The sequence below is a fragment of the Halichoeres trimaculatus genome, unplaced genomic scaffold, assembly GCF_033239565.1.
Source record: "Halichoeres trimaculatus isolate MK-OKI-2021-1 unplaced genomic scaffold, fHalTri1.1 fHalTri1_scaffold_18, whole genome shotgun sequence".
Taxonomy (NCBI): Eukaryota; Metazoa; Chordata; class Actinopteri; order Labriformes; family Labridae; genus Halichoeres; species Halichoeres trimaculatus.
This window is the reverse complement of record NW_027437196.1, coordinates 19508881-19524494: the sequence shown is the minus strand read 5'-3', so window position 1 is coordinate 19524494 and position 15614 is coordinate 19508881. Positions and strand designations below refer to the sequence as shown.

Genomic DNA, 15614 nt, shown 5'->3' with positions numbered 1-15614 from the left:
AAAAGAGTTGCAGTGTTGTTTTGCTGAAAATCAGTAAGTCTGCTTCAGATATGGAGATAAAGTTCTACAAACAGAAAGAATGCTGAGTTGACTTTTTCTTCACACAAAGGGTAAAGATTACAGTTGTAAGAAGGTGTGTTGCTATCTTTCTATCACTCTACCTTCGTGTTACACAGACTCCAGGCCCTTTGCTTTGTTTGTGTTCAAAATCAAGTGTAACCACGTCCTTCAGAAATAGCACAGCTTCAAAATTCTCCCGCCCCCTGAAATGAGCCCAGCTAATACATGCCAAACATTTACATTACTTCTGCTGGGGCAGATAAACATCCAGTTAGATTTCTGAATGATATTTGTGTTTTGTCAGGCCTGCCCTTTAAGAACCACCTCACACATTAAAGACTCTCTGGTATTCTCCTTATGTTGCAGAGTGTATTTTCTGCGTGTGTTATTACATATGTGCCTCTGTAGCTTTCATTTGTATATTTTTGTCTTTAAAATCAACGAGTCACAAAGCACCTGAAAGTGGAGTTTCTTGCAGCTGAGGTTCACAGAGCAGAGTCCTAAGCTACAGCTGATCCACTTTGAGGTCCATGGATTGAAAATGTGTAGGACCTGCAGCTGTAGATGTTGGCACAGTATATTTTTCTGTCTGTCAAAGGTTTCTTAAGGTATCAAGAGCTACTTATTCTCTGCATTCCTTTATCCTTACAATGGGTGGTTTGTGCTTTCCAGCCTGGTAGTAAAGCCTTGTATTTTTAGAGATATTTGAAGATTAAAGGTCCCATATATCTCCAATTTCTGTGTTATTGTAGGACAGGTTTTTACCTTGAAGAAAATTATAGTGTGCCCTCAGTTGAAGAGGACGCTGCTCATGCTGTTTGTTCTCTGTGGGAGTGTATTCAAGACACATCATTGGACAAAAAAGTCTTTACGTTACATAACAAAGAAAATGTCCTTAAGAATAACATCTAAGGCTTGATGTCGCAAAAAAGAAAAAGTATCTTCGGTTGCAGTTTCCCTCATTTTTCTTCACTCTCTTTTGTAATCACCCAATCAACTGAGAGCCTATTAACTTCTTTGTGCCCCTCCTTCCCATTAAAACCTGACTCCAGCTCTGACTCTAAGCTGTAATGACAGAGCGCTTAATTAGCCTGACACCCTTTGTGCTTCTCATTTGATTGGGGCGGTTTCGCTAACAGCAGGCGAGGAATGTGCGAGATTACAATGCCAAAAATGTGACAGGCCTGATATTGTTTGTGAAAGGACAGGTTGCTGCAAAGGTTGTACTGACCAAAGCTAGAACAGCAGCTTTTGACAGTTTGTATACTTTAAATTGACTAGTGATGTAATTCCTCTAGTACCTGAACCTGAAAATAATTCATTCTGATTCCCTTTGAAAATTTGTTGCACTTCCTTTAATAACTACAGTAATACACCCCTGTATCAAAATCTTCTGCATTCTTTCCTTTCTGACTCCTTTCCTGCATTTACAAATGTGCTTATGTTAAAGATAAAAGCTCACAGAAGAACCAGGCCGGCAGTGAGCTCCACCTCCCCTCCCTGATCCTTTTTTAACACCACCACTGACAAGCCTTATAAAGGAGATTTACTGCAGCAAAAAACACAACTTTCCCCTTTGACCCTATTATTCTACTTCATTTAACTAGTCACTCAATAATATTTTTTACTGTAGGCTCCTGCAGGAGACTCTCTTGAGGACCCCCTGCTGTTATTCGTCAGCCTCTGAGGCGGAAACACGGGTACACTGGCCCATGCTGTGACAAACGTGTGAACTCAGCAACGGGGTGGTGTGTGTGTGTGTGTGTGTGTGTGTGTGTGTGTGTGTGTGTGTGTGTGTGTGTGTGTGTGTGTGTGTGTGTGTGTGTGTGTGTGTGTGTGTGTGTGTGTGTGTGTGTGAGGGAAACAAGGCACAGAGGCTCGTACTGACGCTGTCAGAAACACTCCCATTAATGACCAATAAAGAGGGGCTGCTGATGCATGACTGCAGGGGCATTCTCTGAACACCTGGATGATTGTGGGGCTTTGATGTCAGCTCTGGAGGAGGGTCCAGCAGACCTGACGCTGTGTTATTACCGCTGTAATGGGACAGTGGGAGGACAGGCCTCCTTGTCGTTCACACTCTGTCTTTTCCTCCTCTGTGCTCTCTTCATTAATTAGTTGAACTGAGTGGGTCTTTTTTTCCTGTTTGACACATTCTTCAGTTTTGAACCCTGAATTTAATTACTCTGAATATTGTTGATGATGTTAACATTCATGTAGCCTGATACCAAAGATATCATTCCTTCCTTTCTCCAGCCCCTCAGAGAGGTGGGCTCTGTGGTCAAACCTACAGTAAAGTACTGTTCAGTGAATCCAAGGATTTACTCTCGAGTGTAGCGATCCATCTTTCCGTCAAACTGTTATGATAATCTTACCCTGATACAAACCAACTGCTTCTGTGGTTCTCTCTGTTGCTCAAAGAGGCAGGAAAGTTCTTTAGTCTCTAAAACTACTGAGAAACACTGTCAGTATCTGTCTCTAATGCTGTTTGTGTGGCTCCAAATGACCTGGTCATATGAATGTCATACGTGTATAGGGAGATTCTATGTTTTCTCAAAGACCTTTTTTTTGTTTTAAAAATCATTCATGGGAAAAAAAAAACTATGTCCATGGAGTGTGGGTTCAAAACATGAATTATTGTATAATTTTTCTGTCAGTAAAACTATAAAATGGTTCAATAATTTGACACACACAGCACACATTGCTCCACTGTTTCTCCAAATGTTTTTATAAGGTATTAGCTATTTTTTCCTCATTTTTTAAATCTATTCTTTATCTCTTTTATCACATTTTCATTTGTTTTGTTTGTGACACTTTTTTTTTCATTTTCAGTTCAATTTTCTCAAGTACTGCTCATCCCAATGGGTCTACTTCTCTTTAGTTTTTTCTCATGCTAATAAAATGGCTTAACTTAGATTTTTTTTTAAAGAACTTACTGGTTGAGTTATTGAAACATGATTTTAAAATAACTTTTAATAACTAGATTTTTTTGTGTTATGGAGTTCAACTTTGTCCTTTATGAAAATAACTAGCAAAGCACTCAGAGAGCGCAGATCTCTGGGAAGCCTATTGGGTTTCTCATGCAACACCTAAGTCTTACTTTAATGTTGTACTCCATTTCAGCAGACTGTCTGCTACAATTTGGTGTTAGTTGCAGGTTTGTACAATAATTTGTTACCTGACAGTGTCGAAAATTATGACGGTGCAGCACGTTTCATATTCCTGATCTTAGTATCCAGAATATTGCCAGAATCTGGATCGTACTTTTACATCTCCCAGAAATTATCCTGATCTTGTCTTGTATTGTTTTGCAAAGCAATCCAACCATTTATCCTGGAGTTATATACACAGATGATGAAAACGGCCCTATCTCACAATGATAAAGAATCCTTTAAATAAATCCTGGATCCAGATCACCTCCATAATGTAATCACTTCTACCTTATTCTATTTTGAACATTTCCTGAAAATTTCATCAAGATCCGTTCATTACTTTTTGAGTTATGTTGTTCACTGACAGATAAACCTCCCCAAAACATGACCTCCTTGGCGGAGATAATCAACTCCTATGATTTTACAACACATTTACCTACCAATGTTCATTCATTATGATGATATTTATTTATCACTATGTCATAATTTTATTTATTTATTTGTTTGTTTGTTCCCATATTTTCTCTCATCCTTCAGAGAGGCAGATCTCTTCTTGTTGGAGTCTCGCAGACTGTGGGCTGCTGAGGAAGGCTGGCTGGAGTTTGACATCACAGCTACAAGCAACCTGTGGGTAATGAGCCCAGTGCATAACCTGGGTCTGCAGGTCAGCGTGGAGACCAGCAGCGGTACGAGACGTTTGACAGAAACTGATTCTGCATTAGCTAGTTTCAATAACCATAACTGACCACAGAGTGTCACATGGTATAAATATGGCCTCGTGTAGGTTTTAACATTCAGTGTCTCCTTAAACAGGGCAGAGCATCAGCTACAAGGAGGCAGGGCTTGTTGGACGTGATGGCGCACAGGAGAAGCAGCCGTTCATGGTGGCGTTCTTCAAAGTCAGTGAAGTGCACATCCGCACGGCACGCTCCACAGGTGGAAAACGCCGCCAGCAGAACCGCAACAGATCCACACAACCACAGGATGGATCCAGATCCCCGGGACCAGCAGGTCAGTTTGATGTCAGCTACACAAACACTGAACCCTAACAGACCTCTTCAGACAATAAATCCATTCACAACCAGGCTCAAAACTGACCTCAGCTTTACCTCATGACGTCTGTAACTGATGTCCAACCTGTTGAGAGCCGTGGATGGCTAACACGTGTACAAGTCTGATTGCAGTTTTCCTCTTTGAGAAGTTTTATTAATTGGACTTGACGAGATCGAGATCTCTGTAATCAGCCCCAATCAGATGAAAGCTCCAGGATAAAGACGAGGATCTGAATTGTTGGAGTTTCTGAGTTTTGAGGTAGTAGGTTTTTCTGTGGCACCTTTCCATACATGTTGAGCTGCAGAGTTATTCAGACAGTTTGGCTACAGCTTTGAACAGAAAAAGCTTTGGAATAATGTGGTTTGAAAGGCCACAGGAAGTAAGAGAGAAAGGAGCTTCATGTCCCACTAGAACAAAAATGACAGAAGCACAAAGTCATGGACAGACAACATTCACTGGGTGAGGACACAGGCAATGAATCCATCGTGACAGCTGACCTCATCCCCTGAAACTTCTCATCAACTCCCCCTCACTTCTCTTCCTACTCAGCAGATGATGTAATGACCAGTTACAAGCCTGCTGTAATGAGCTACGTATGATTTTCAAATTAAACCAAGCCTCAATCCACCCACCTTTCACCTGCTGTGTAATTCTGGCCGGACTTTAAGCTAAGCTTCTCCTGTGAGGCTTCATTGTGTTAGTAGCACAGTACATAAAGCTGGCACACAGTGAACTTGCTGTTAACATCAGTCTGATCCTTGGGTAATTTGACAGCTAGAGAATCATGTATTAGTTGGAAGGGCTGTACGCAGGGGATTATTTAACGTCCGCAGCAGGCGACCACCTTTTGATATCTCAAGGGCTGGTGGTTTTAGAAAGAGTTGCTGCATCTTAAACCTGTTTTTAAACAGAAAGAAAGCTTAAGTCAGGGGTGGCCACCTTGCGGCTCGTGAGCCACATGTGGCTCTTTGCCTTTAGGTGTGCAGCTCTTCGATCCATTCATAAATAAATAAATGAATAAATAAATATATATAGTTATGAGTAGTGATGTACTGATCAATCTAAAATATTGATATACTGATGCCAACGAGATCAGTATTGATCAATGTTTGGGTGTACAGCTTGATACTTAAGTTTCAGTTTCTCTTCTCTACGTACGGATTTAAACACACTAACACAGTAGATATCGCTTTGAAAATTGGAAATGTATTGATTTTCATTTTACGTGATTTTGTTTATAGAATAGAATAGAATTATACTTTATTGTCATTGTAACAAGAACAACCAAGTTGAAGTCACAGCAGCAATCAAGAAAACAAAAGTAAGAAAGTGTACAAAAAAGGTCCATGAGAAAATAGATGCTGACAGCTTGTCCATCATTCTCCAGTTCAGCCAGACTCCACCTCCACAGGGTCCAGGACTGAGCTTCTTCAGTCATGCTCCATCTCTGTCTTCTAGATCCTGTCTGCTCACAGCAGGTGAAGCTCTTCCAATGTGGCGTTGGTGTCTGATGTTAGCTTCATTAGCCATGTCTGTGAATAGCATGATGCTACTCTGCCTTCTGGTTTTCCCTCTGTTGCTGGGTTAGCACAGCTAGCTCGTCCATCTTATTGGAGATAGATCTTACGTTCCCAATAACAATGGATGGAAGGACAGGTCCATGTCGTCCTCACCTCCTTCTCCTCACCTTATAGGAAGACATCAGGCCTTACACCAGTTAGCATTGACATGCTACAGGCTGCAACTAGCTGAGTTCACATGTAAACAATACAGCCATGGTTACATGTAGGATCTCCAGACAAACACAGGAGAAAAAGTAGTAAAAATATCACTGAAGACAAAACCAGTTTGGTGTCCATGACCAACAAATAAGCCATACAAGTGCGTTTGTAAGACCCCGTGTGTGATGTGGCTCTCCGTATAACCATGGTCATTTTTGTGGCCCTTGGTCTCTGACTGGTTGGTCACCCCCGGCTTAAGTCAAGCCATGAAGCTTGAGCATTGCCTCCATAGCACACAGTATGCTCTTTTCAATTTCTCTTACAGCTGTTTGTTCACTGAGTATCAGGCAGTCAAAGTTGTTTGGCTCAGCATCAGCTCAAACAAAGCACACCTGCTTACTGGACTCGTGTCAGGATTGTGAGAAATAACTTGTGATAGTCAGTGTTGGTATACCTCAGCTCAATTCAGGGATTAGACTGGCCCCCATCTAGCTCTTGTGTTGCTAACTGGAGCTGATTCCAAGCCCAGAGAGCCCGTGTCTGCACCCAAAAACCTTGGCAAAACCCGTGCCAGAGCCCAGCTTAGCGCACTGACATACAGCTACAAACGACTTGGCGAGCTACCTGAGAAACCATTTACCTCTGCTTTGCTTCTCCGTCTGTCCTTTTTAATGACTCCACCATCTGCGGGGTATACTGAAGTATTTTTGGGACAGGTTTGGTTTGCTTCACATCCACTCTGAGAAAACTCTCGCTGGGGTTTGTTTGCTCCGTTTCCTGTTTGTGCAGTGCATCTCCCTCACTTTCTCAGTAGGTGATAGTGTGCTGCTGTTAACACAAGAGGTTGTAAGTTGAGTTCCTGCGGGGCTTTTTCTCAGTAATTGCGTTAGATGAAAGCTTTGGCTGACATAACAGAGAACAAAGACTCGTCATTTGTTATGCTACAGGAGAGTCAGAGTGAACCACATGTTCAGTTTGGCTTCTTCTTGGTTTTTCTTCTACCCAGCTGTCCTTAGCTTCACATATCCTGAGATGTCACAAAACTTAATTTAGGGTGTCTTATGTTTGGGTGCACTGATCAAGTAGAAGGCTGAGGAACTATGTGTTCATGATACAGGTCTTAAAAATGAAATTTTAAAAGCTTCTGGACTGTCTCTTGCTTTTTTAAGCAAGTTATGCAGAAGGTGAATTTGCTGTGGTCTGCTTTTGTGTCTCTGGAGATCAAAAGGATGAGAAAACTTTCTCTGAGGTGAATCTGCTCACAAATCTGCTCAAACAAGGACAATCTGTTAAATATGTGTCCTCCAGGATTGGACTTTACATAACCCAAAACATCAAGACCTCTCCGCCTCACCACTCGGGACGACGGGGAGTGTAAATATTTAGATCCTACACAGGAAGCAGGGAGGCCCCCCTCGCGACAGCAGAGTGTCAGCGGCCAGCACAGGACTGCTGGAATCGGGACTGGATGGGAGGATCCGTGAGGAATTCAGGAGGGCATATGGTTTCAATACCGCATCACTCACTCCAGAGACAGGGAGGAGGACGGGATGGATGGGGAGAGCATCCGTCTTGTGGAGCGCTCATGGGGAGAAACAAAATGTGGATGTTGTCCCCCAGTTTGTGTCTGGCGCTGAGCTACAGTACATCAGTTCAGACCACAGCAGCCCCTACTACTTTTTTTCCCCAAAAAAAACACAAGATCTAAGGCCGGAAGGCAGCGATGTGTTTGTTTTTAATTGCTCTTGTGTGCACAAGCCTCTGCATAGAGGCTTTTTAGCTTTAAAAATGAAACATTCAACATGAACCTCTATCCGCTGTGTGTTTTCTATTAATAGTTTCCCGCCTTTGCTGCTATTACACACTCCTGACCTGTGTGGTCAGCCACAGCTCTGATGTAACTTCATCCGTTTCATCAGTTTGGTTCTAATTTATATTTGACCTCCATGTAAACAATGTTTTTCATTTTCATTTGAGTTTTACAAAATAACTTGAACTGCCCAGCTTTGTCATGAGTAAGTGAAATGCCTGCTCAGGACATAAAACAACCTCCTGACTGTGAAACTTTATTTCCCCCTCTTTATTCCCTGTGAGGCCTAGGGGCTTGTTATTTTCTCATTTTCACATTTTTAGTGAGCTGGATTTTAAAACGACATGTGATATTAAATGTCTTCCAGATGACATGAGAGGACAAATTCAGCCAAAAACATTTCTGCAGCATTAGTTTAAGATGACAGTGTAATTATACATGCAATTAATCATCTTTGTTTTTTAGTTCTGCTCACATAAGCAGTTAAAAAAAAAGTTTTCAAATATTTTTGGCTAATTTTTCATTTTGGTGAACTTTATTCCCCTGTGGTTTAAAGTTATGAGTTTGGTGCATAAATACTTTTATCAGCACGCTGACTCTGCCCCTCTTGGTGTGCTGATGTGAGTTTAGTTGAAATGCTGCCGTGTACGTTGCCAAAAGAACAATACGACACCTTTAAAGGTAATTTAGGGTTTTGTGGGCGTAGAAGGACGGGAGGTAATGGGTCTTGGGTTGGGTTTTGGCTGTGGGGGAAGTTAACAACCATCCGGGGAAGGAGTATCACGTCCCGGCACAGCACATGCGGCCTGTAATTAGGCCTAGCCAGTCATTAGCTGCACAGCTAAAGGACTGACCACGCTAACAGTATCGCTTAAAGAATTATAATAACACGGCACTTGGCCTGCAGTGTTTTTTCATCTGTCTCTCTTCTCCTCCTCACTCTCCTCACTCCCTCCTCTCCTTCGACCTCCTTTTGTTTACTGTTGGAGTAATTAGACATGGCGGAGCTCCCTCGCAGGGTTTAATAACCTCTGTGATGAAAGACAGGAAGAAAGATAAACTTCAGTAGTAGTGGCTGGTGGGAGGGAGGAGAGAGGAGAAATGTTAGGGACAGCAGTGACGTTATGCTTTCATGTCTGCGTGGCTTTTGTGACTCTCTCCTTCCTTCTTCCGGTTAAAAACTCTGATTTTATTTTAAACTTTAGTCCTGTACAACTATGTTTTTTGTCACCACCACCTCTGTGGGAGTTTTTATAATTGCTACTGTAAAAGCTGCAATCTCTCCCACTCTTGATTCAAGAAATTGCCTGAGCAGCTATAAAATTACACTTCAGTGGTTTGTGAGGTCGCAGCACGCTGGGTTGGAAATGACTTTTTAATGTGGAGTGTCACACATGCACACACACACACACAGACATGGACACACACATCCGACACCAGTCACCCTTACTACAGAACTCTGAATATCTGAATTGGCACCATTTAATTCTTGTATTTTCGGAGCAGCATGTGATAAATATGATTTATTGGCTTTTCCTCCTGACATACGTGCTCCAGTTTTTCAGGAGCCTGATGAAAGCAGGTAGTGTAGGGAAAAGTTAATATCAGGGCAGGACTCATTGAGTACAGTACATTGAAAGTCTGAGACTCACTAAGGTGCTGTGTTTCCTCTGTTTTTGAATAGAGAGGGTGGGAGGCCGGAGGCCACTGGCACACCTCACTGAACGCTATGTGAATCAGTTCTGTGGAGCGTTTAGCCTCACGTGGTCTCATTTCCAGGTTTAATACCGCTGGTTAAACTGCTATGATATGAGAGTAAAGCTGTCATTTCAATACAGGAAGTTCTGTCTCTGACTGATAGGCTCAACATTTGTTTCTTACAGCAGAAAGATGCAGCTGAAATTAGACTCCATGGTTTCATTGTTTAGGTGATGGTAGTTCTCTATGGTATTAACCCCTTGATGCCTGTTGTTGCAAATTTGAGACATACCCTGCCAGGTCTTGATGCAGCTGAGATGACCTTTGTGTCCCACTAATGCCTGTTAATTCATATTCTACACCAGGGGTGGCCAACCTGCGGCTCGTGAGCCACATGCGGCTCTTTGCCTTTCGGTGTGCAGCTTTTTGATCCTTTCAGTGTACCACTCAATCTATTGATATATTGATGTTGTGATCAGTATTGATCAGTACTTTGGTGATGAGATTGATACTTAAGTTTCAGTTTCTTTTCTCTATATCGCACATGTGCTCATTGCAATCTAGATAGATAGATGGGTGAAACTTTGTCTCTTCAGCAGTAAAAACAGAAACTTCTTTTAGACACAGCCCCAAACATGAGTTGAAACACGGTAACAAACGCAATAAATGTCACTTCAAAATTTGGAAGTGTATTGATTTTAATCTTTTGTCCTTTTGTTCATGTGTGATGTGGCTCTTTGTAGTACCACAGTAGTTTTTGTGGCTCTTGGTCTCTGACTGGTTGGCTACCTCGGTTCTACACATACCAAAGACCATATCAAATACACCATGTCCCAATTTATTGGTCAGAGGGTGAACTTATTGTATCTATACACATCATATAACTTAATTATAACTATTGTATATGCTATATTCAAATCAACAATCTCCACTCATTTGAGCATCTGTAAGATTAAAAAAAAAAAAAACCCACAAAAATAATATTTTAATACAATTGTAAACTAACTCAGGGAGCAAGAGGTTAAGATCAGAGAGATGTATTACACTTAAAAAACAAACAAACAAAAGGAAAAAAACCTTGTGGAGGTTTCAACAGAATTGTTTCTGATCATGTCTGAACACATACACAAAGATAAGTCGTGAATTTAGGAAGTTCAGAAACTTTTACTTTTAAAATCACATTTTGAATGAGCAGTTTGCTACAATGGAGGATCAGTACTACATAAAAAAAAGCACAAGTACAGAAATGTGAGGATATTTTGCAATTTCAGTTGTGTTATTATGAGGATAAACATGATATGAGTTGAGTAAAGTTGTCTTATTTGAAGTAAAGTCATAAATTACGTTTAAAAAGTTTCAGATTTTGGGCTATGATCAGCCTGTATGCTTTTTGAAAGGACAGACTGGGAGAGCAGTCTGCAGCTGCCCTAACATAAATGAGGAACAAGCATGCTGGTAAGATGATACTTAAACTTCAATGCTTTTAAAAATGTCAAAATTTTAGCTCCACTGTGTCAAAGGTATCAGGATTCTGAGTCAACTGTTCACCAAATTTAGTCATTCCCCAAAGCCTGTGATGAGACTTCATTCTTATAATATTACACCTTATTCTCCTAATATTATGATTTTAATCTGGTAATTTTACAGCTTTATTTTGAAACTCTTTTTTCTCTCATTTTTTTTCTTTTTACTGTGGCTGTCATCCTCTGTTGTTGTTTGCTTATTTTCATCGTTTCCATATTCTGCAAAGCTATGCTAATGATCCTGCTGACTGTAGCCAAATGTTAATGTTATTAAGTAACATTTCCCAAAAAGCCTTATCATGATGAATTAGCACCATGAAAAACTGCAATATTCAAACTAGATTCAAATATTTAATTCATTTTATATAAAAAGTTATTCTTCTTTAGTAAAAAAAAAGTTTTAAACATGTAGTAATGAGTTGAATTAGTATACAAATATAGCTTGTCAGATACGCAGAGTAAATTTTCTCACACTCGCCCCCTCCTGCTCTCTGTCAGAGAGAGGAAAAAGAAATGAATAGAAGCCTCATGGGAGCCGGAGTTCAGCGGTAGCTGTGTGGCATTAAATTTTTACAGGCAGGAAGGGGAGATGTGGTTTATGGGCACCACAAATCTGGGCCTTTACACTCAATGAAAGCCCACAGTAAATATCAGCTTTATTCCTCTTAAAGAGCCCCACAGACTGTTAAGGCTGATGACTTTAAAGGGCAAGAGGTGCAAAGAAAACAGCAGTGTGTATGTGTGTGTATGGGAGAGGTAGAGGAAAAGAAAATATGATGCTTCATACTACATCTTTTGTGTTTGAACCAACAGTTCATTCAACAACATGATTTTCAATCTGACCATGATAACTCATATTAGATAACTGGATTTTGCCAACAAACCTTCAACCAAACTCATGTGAAATTATATTTGGTGTAGAAATCTGGTGTCTGAGGATACATTCAGCATCCACCCTGGGCTGGGGTGCAACCCATAGCTCAATGTCATGCATCATAAACTAGACCTGGGTGAAAGCAAAGGGGGGTCCATGAGTGTGTGTTTGGTATTAGTGTGTGAACTTTAAACCAGTTTGTATGTCTGTGTTTTAGAGCGTCAAGTCGACTCAGAGAGAAAAGCTGTTATACAAAAAACAAGCTTGATGTTAGAATCCCAGTGGACCCTCCTTCAGTCCACACTCTTAAATCTCTGTATACGTTAAGTGTTTGAAAGCTCCACCGTTACATGTGAGTTTCTCATTCTATAAACATCACCTCAAGTTCAAACCAGGTCAGTGGAGTGTTTCAGCCAATCAGCTTAGCCCTCTCAGAGGCTCTTTTCCTCTATCCTTGGGATTTTCCGGTACATAAACACTCCACACACTGAATATGTTCCTTTACAATGTGAGGAAAAACATGTTTTAATATAAAAAAATATAGAAGAACTCTGTTGAATCTGCAGCTTTTAGTCTACAGCCAGCTTGTTTAGTCATTTGTGAAGACCTCTGTACAGTAAATCTGTTTAATCCTGATACTCCCTGAATGCTTTAGCAGAACATTTAGTCTACAGACAGACAGGATAAGCACTTGTGACCCTGTATATATGTGTATCATCAGCACACACACGCATCCACATGGAGTCAAATGTGAGCCTGAATACACAGAGTACACCAACACAGACACAGTATCTGTGTTTCCACATTAGCAGACACACAGCGTACGGCTCTTCCTATTAAAAAGGAAGGAGCCTTAAACTGGGGAAACACCTGACTGTATTTGATGGTTACGGATGACCATTTGACCTCACCCCACAACGCCTCCTGTGACCAGTCTGGCCTTTCTTTTCCGGCCCTGTTGCTAAATTAACTGGTCCCATCAGAAAACATATTCTTGTTCTGCTGCAGTAAAAATGAATAATCATTTATTCTGTCCAAGGAGCAGTTCATCTGCATTTAGTTTGTCTGTGTTTGGTTAAATGTGATGCCAAGACACTGAACCCCCAAACAGCCCCTCGGATTGTGCCAACAGGAGTTTATATTGATGTCACGCTGGTGTTTTAAAAGCTCTTATTTTAGTCTCTGTATGAAACACTTTGTTTTTAGGTGCTGGCTCTTCACTCTAAATCAGCTTCCCTCTGATTGGTCAACCCTCTGTTGGCCTGTCAAATGTGCCTTCAACCAGATAGGAGATCTGTGATAATCTTATCAATTTAGCAAGTCTTGGGAAGATCTAGTGCTATTATTTTAGAACTGACCTTTCTGAGCAGTTTACAGACCAATTCAAGGATTTCTACAACATATGAATACGTAGCAGTTTGAAAATCTGCACATTGAGATATGGACATTGTTATTTATGTCAACCTTTAAAACACTGGAAAGCTTCACACCCCTTTAGGTAAAGATTCTTGATTACTGAATCGAGTGGATCAGAGCACGGTCTTGTTTGTGGTTTGATATTATACAATTAACCCTACCTGCAGAAATAAAGAAAAAATGTAACGCTTGGCTGCCATTGATTTGAGGATGACTACCTATTTTGGTTGGTGTTGATGTCCACCAAGTAGCAACCGCTGGTCTAAAAATACGAGACAATGCTAAAGTGCCAAAATCTTCTGTTCCCCTAGTGTACGCTTGAGACTGGATCCGTCACATAAAGTCGCAAACACGCCAAGCCAAAAAAGCTGTTTTCACAGCAGAAATAGACATTTACAGTCTAGTACGAAAAAAGTCTCTCATCTGAATTACTAATTTCACTATCGGCACGGTGAATTTTTTTCTAACCCAGCAGTTTAGGAGGGTCCCAAGCCCACCCAATCAGAGGCACAACTCAGGTCACATGACTTACAGGTGCTCTATTGCTGTTAGTGTGGAGACTTGAAGCCCACCCATCTACTAATATGGTCGCACCACCTGATTTAATAATAATAATAATAATAATAATAATAATAATAATAATAATAATAATAATAATAATTATTATTATTATTATTATTATTATTATTATTATTATTATTATTATTATTATTACTATTATTATTATCGTTATTATTATTATCATTATTATTATTATTATTACACATTTTATTTCAAGGCGCCTTTCAAGACACCCAAGGACACCATACAAAACATAGTTTAGCAGCATTTCAACAGATTTAAAAACAAGAAAATGGATAATAGTTTAAAAAGAAAAATGATTTAAAAGATTAGATGGATGGGGGACAGTCAGGTTGAGTAGGCCAGACGGAATAGATGGGTTTTGAGGTGGGATTTGAAAACAGTCAAAGAGTCAGTATCTCGGATGTCCGGTGGGAGGGAGTTCCAGAGATGGGGAGCAGAGCTACTGAAGGCTTTGTCCCACGCTGGACAAGCGGGCTGGGGGAATGTTGAGGCTGAGGGAGGATGAAGATCTGAGAGTGTGGCTGGGTTTGTTGATGAGGAGGAGATCACTGAGGTATGGCGGGGCGAGGTTATGGAGGGCTTTGAAGGTGAGGAGCAGGATTTTATAACTGATGCTGATCCGAACTGAAATGATTTGCTTCAGAAATCTGTTTAAGTTACAGACAGGTGACGTCGGTGAGACTACATCCATTTTTTATATAGTCTATGGTGCCAACAGTGGTTTTCCATTTTCAGTCAAGAGTTTTGGAAAAGCTCAAGCCAAAGTTGCATTCATGCTCTGAAATCAGTTTTTTATATAAAGTGCGTTAGATTACACAATGCTTTTGGAACATTTGTCATTTGTAATGCAGTCGTCCTCATCGGTGCAGCACACTGACTGAAGGTGATCCCTGTGCTGTTTGGTAGATGCTCTTACACGAACTGTTCCTGCACAATAACAGTTACAAGAACAAAGCAGTGTGAGGACCAAGCTGCACTCGAGTCCTCTTTGCTTTCTTTCTCTGTTTCCTCTTATTAACGTTTAGCTGAGATGAATCCAACTCACTCTCCTTTTCTGTCTGTCATTCTCTGTCTTTCATTTGACAAACCTCCAGGTAAAACACTCATGTCCTGGCAGAGCGGTCAGTGTGTCTGGTCAAAATGAAATGAGATTTCATGATGAAATCCAAATGCAACCGATAATGATGAATCTAAATCACAGCTCTGCTCTGTAATAAGGTGCTAAGTGGGTTTGGCTGTTAAACAGATACATCAGATACATTTCTGGTAATTGATGTGTGAGTGTGTGAGTTTGTAAGCTTGTGTTTGTCTTTGTACTGCAAGTGCCTGAGGATAACAAATGATAGATGTACAAAGCTGCGATCAGGGAGCCTTAAGTAATTGAAATGTGTTCGTATGGTCTGTATTTTTCAGTGTGTGTGTGTGTGTGTGTGTGTGTGTGTGTGTGTGTGTGTGTGTGTGTGTGTGTGTGTGTGTGTGTGTGTGTGTGTGTGTGTGTGTGTTTGAGTACTTCTCTAACTCACTGACCAATCAAGGCTGCTGCTCATAATTAGTACAAAAAATGACTGGGTGGTGGCTGTAACTGAATGACTCACTCTCTTTCCCTCTGACACACACACACACACACACACACGCTTTCCTTTTTTAAAATCTGATGTGGAGAATTTGCTTCCATTGAAATAATTGAATGTGTGTATTATTTGCTTTATAAAAATATTGTAA

At 40.7% G+C, this 15614-nt stretch overlaps 1 protein-coding gene across 1 annotated transcript in view; it reads left to right on the top strand.

Moving 5' to 3' along the window:
* The window catches only part of bmp6 (bone morphogenetic protein 6), a 56572-nt gene that overhangs the window by 33311 nt on the left and 7647 nt on the right, over positions 1 to 15614 (top strand). The window contains exons 3-4 of the mRNA XM_074693293.1: positions 3750 to 3898; positions 4026 to 4223. Of these exons, the coding sequence (XP_074549394.1) occupies positions 3750 to 3898; positions 4026 to 4223 (347 nt within the window). The remainder of the gene's footprint in view (positions 1 to 3749; positions 3899 to 4025; positions 4224 to 15614) is intronic.